At 51.2% G+C, this 3,894-nt stretch overlaps 1 protein-coding gene across 1 annotated transcript in view; it reads left to right on the top strand.

Moving 5' to 3' along the window:
• The first annotated feature begins 1,921 nt into the window (after positions 1-1,921).
• CA6 (carbonic anhydrase VI) overlaps positions 1,922-3,894 on the top strand; it is a 69,913-nt gene continuing 67,940 nt past the window's right edge. Inside the window, exon 1 of the mRNA XM_011994202.1 lies at positions 1,922-2,017. Within this exon, the coding sequence (XP_011849592.1) occupies positions 1,927-2,017 (91 nt within the window). The 5' untranslated portion in view covers positions 1,922-1,926. The remainder of the gene's footprint in view (positions 2,018-3,894) is intronic.

Below are 3,894 nucleotides of genomic sequence, written 5' to 3'. Positions count from 1 at the left end.
GAGGTGGGGTCTCGTGATTTACAAGGTAGCCCTTTCCCCAGGGCTGGGAGTCAGCAGGTGTGCGTCACTGATTTAGCAAGGACAGGTGAGTGGGTTTCTCATTTTTGCAAAGCAATGGCCCATAAGCTGGAGATTGCAGCATTTTTCCTCCTGTTCCCTCACTAACCAGCTGGGTGGCAATGGTAAGTCACTTCCTTTTCCTGTAAAATGAGGGGTCTGAATAGATGCTAATGCCATTTGCTACACACCAGGCACTGCTCCAACTACTGCAGGCACATTTATTGATGAATTTCCACAAAGGAGGTGCTATCACTAACTCCTTTTAAAGAAAGGAGGCGGCCAGGTGCGGTGGCTCACGCCTGTAATCCCAGCACTTTGGGAGCACCAGGCGGGAGAATCGCTGGAGTCCAGGAGTTTGAGGCCAGCCTGAGCAACATGGTGAAAACCTGTATCTACAAAAAATACAAAAATTAGCAGGGCGTAGTGGCATGCGACTCTGGTCCCAGCTACTTGGGAAGCTGAGGCAGGAGGATTGCTTGAGTCCAGGAGAAGTGAGCTGAAATCGTATCACTGCACTCCAGCCTGGGTGACAGACAGAGACCCTGTCTCAAAAAAGAAAGAAAGAGAGAAAGAAAAGAAAGAGATAAAGGAAGAAAGAAAGAGAAAAAAAAAGAAAAGAAAAGAAAGGAAAGCTGAGGCACAGAGCACTGAGTAACTTGCCCAAGGTCACACAATTAGCAGGTGGCAGAGATCCGGTCTAGTTTCAGAATTCTTGCCCTTGACCATGCTTTGCTCTCTCTCTGAGATTCTTTCAGCTCTTGAGCTTTAGAAATTGAAGTTTCCAGCAAGTTCTTTGCAACAGCTGATGTTCTCTATTAAATGACAGCGGGGAGTCTTTGAAATATTCAAGAGAGCCTGGGTTCACTGCTAACATCCTTGTTGTGAAGGCCTGCTGCCGTTTGCCATTCCAGGACCAAGTGGATAATGAGTTAAGCTAGGCTGGGAGGGGGTTCAGCTCCCCACAACAAGGCAGGGGCAGCCCTTTGTGTGCGGCAGCATGGTAGTCCCCGTGCAGGAGCTCCAGCTGCCCTTTGTGTTTGACCTTGTGGAAGGGCATGGGAAACGCTGGCCTGTCAGCAGGCATAAACTCAAAAGTTTCTCCTGCAGCTAGTTTCAGGGACGGTCTAGCCAAGTAGATACACAGGATGAGGTAATCCATGGATCCTGTGAGGGCAGTTGGCTGATTGACTTAGGTGTGCCCAAGTGCCTGTAGGTGTCAGAACAAATCTATGCAGAAACGCGGACGCCCACACCAGCTCGGATGGCCTAAAGGCACGCATTGGAACGTGGCTCATGAGCTGGGACCCGGGATCAACCGCTGGTTTAAGGAGAGGACCGTGAAATGCCCGAACGTGGATTCCAGGCTGTCTCCCCGGGTGCCTGGCTGAGGGCAGCCACGTGTCTGCAGCGGTGGCATGTGTCCACGACTGAGACAGGCAGAGTTTGCAGGCAGCGGTAATCCATCAGCAGTCCCCAGATCTCTAACGTCAGGCGAAAGGGCATAGGAAGTCCCACTGTCCAGGAAAGTCCTTCATCCTGCTTCTCCCTGCCTTGGGCCTTTTCCCATTGTCGCGGTCACCTGTCCACAATGGCTGCACTGTGCGGCCCTGCAGGTGCTCCTGACACTGAATAACCAGACCCATGGACTGACCGGATATGAAACTGACGTGGGAGGAGATCAGGCAGGTGCTGGGGCTGCCTGGCCCAATGCACAGAGCCAGAAGGGCTGTTGTGGGGAGGGTGTTATTGTTTTAGTGGGTGCAGCAACGAGTGGCTTAGCCAGTTGGGCGGATCACTTGTAAATTGTTATTTACAGTTTCTGATCCTTTAAAAGAAGAGCTTCGCGGGAATCAGTCTTCATTCCAGATGTGCAGCACCATGAGGGCCCTGGTGCCTCTGTTGTCCCTGTTCCTGCTGGGTGGCCAGGCCCAGCATGGGTCTGACTGGACCTACTCAGGTAAGCCCCTAGCCCCTGCATGCTTCCTCAGTTACCCTCACACCCTTACAACAGGACAAGTGCCCTTCTTTTTTTTTTAGACAGAGTCTCACTCTGTTGGCCAGGCTTGAGTACAGTAGCGTGATCTCCGCTCACTGCAACCTCCGCCTCCCGGGTTCAAGTGATTCTCCTGCCTCAGCCTCCCGAGTAGCTGGGATTACAGGCACCTGCCATCATGCCTGGCTAATTTTTGTATTTTTAGTAGAGAGAGGGTTCCACCATGTTGCCCAGGCTGGTCTCGAACTCCTGACCTTAGGCGATCTGCCCACCTCCCAAAGTGCTGGGATTACAGGCGTGAGCCAGCACGCCCAGCCAAGACGCCTCCTTTAGGGCATTTCCCAGGATGGCCAGGCAGCCCACCTGCCATCTGTTGGGGATCTGCTCATTGTGGCTTCAGATGTTATCTTTGCAGTGTCTCAGAAGGTATAGAGAACAAGCTGAACTGAAACTTCAAATAAGGAAAAGAAGGAAATAGCTTTCCCCTTCACAAACTCCTGATTTATTTACAGGCTTTTTGCTTTTTTTTTCCACTCACAGTGTTGGCTGGTTCGAAAGCACACTCACTGCTTCTCTTCGTAAAGACATTTGCTTTGTTGGTCTGTGTAAGTGGAAAATAAAGTTCTTAGAAAAGACTCTCGCTAACTTCACGGAAGGTGCTGTGGGGTTTACGAGACCTTCCTTCTTGGAAATTTCATGGTAGGCAGTTTACCCAGAACATCTTGACATAAGAACCCAGTTCCCTTTGGTCTGTGGGCGGCCAAAACCAGACTTTTTTTTTTTGAGACAGAGTCTTGCTTTGTTGCCCAGGCTGGAGTTCAGTGGTGCCATCTCAGCTCACTGCAACCTCTGCCTCCCGGGTTCAAGCGATTCTCGTGTCTCAGCCTCCCAAGTAGCTGGAATTACAGGCACTCATCACCATGCCTGGGTAACTTTTGTATTTTTAGTAGAGATGGGCTTTTACCACGTTGGCCAGGCTGGTCTCAAACTTCTGACCTCAAGTGATCTGCCCACCTTGGCCTCCCAAAGTGCTGAGATTACAGGTGTGAGCTACCACACCAGGCCCCAAACCAGACTTTTAAAATGTGAAATGTAAAATCCTGGCATTCAGCATGGGTTCTGGTCCACATGTGAGCCAAAGCTAGAAGGCCGTGTCTGTGGGGTTTGTGGACACTAAATGGCCCTTTCCAGGGGCAGTGAGGAGAGCTTCTTCCCGTGTCCCCCTCCTTTCTGTACGGGACCATGGACTGGGGTCCATGAGGAGGCTGGTGGCCACTGGCCGATGCAGGAAGTGAGACAAACATCTGCTTCCTGCAGAGTCCGCCCCAGCTCAGCTGCTCCAGAGGCATTCCTTCAGGATGAACGGGATGATCTGTTAAGTCAAGGGCAACGGAATTAGGGACATCCTGGGAGGTTCAGAAAGTCCAGCCAGCTCTGACCAACCGCTGTGTTCCTGAGCACAGTGATCTTACACATGGCAGTGCCTCAGAAGCCTGGGGCATTCTGCTTCACTTGGCCAAGCAGTGCAGGCAGGTGGTTCAGAGGTGAAGGAAGAGAGAATTCAGACAATGAAGTCCTTGTCCTCCCCAGGCTCTGCCCAGCCTCTGAGACAGTGGGCTTCCTGGAAAGCTACTAGGGACTCTGGGAGAACCTGAGAGTAGCGTAGCTTTTGTAAATGACTTTCAGGGACACCTGAGAGATGTTCCAGTATTGACAGTGGCCTGGGCCAAAGCATCTTGCTCTGAGAAGGGATTGTGCTAGAGGCCTCTTGCTTGATTACAAACCAAAAAGCGCTGAGAGGCCCCGGTACAAACACCTTTTTTTTTTTTTTTTTTTTTTTT

Source organism: Mandrillus leucophaeus, unplaced genomic scaffold, assembly GCF_000951045.1.
Source record: "Mandrillus leucophaeus isolate KB7577 unplaced genomic scaffold, Mleu.le_1.0 Scaffold446, whole genome shotgun sequence".
Taxonomy (NCBI): Eukaryota; Metazoa; Chordata; class Mammalia; order Primates; family Cercopithecidae; genus Mandrillus; species Mandrillus leucophaeus.
This window is presented reverse-complemented; position numbering and strand designations above follow the sequence as displayed.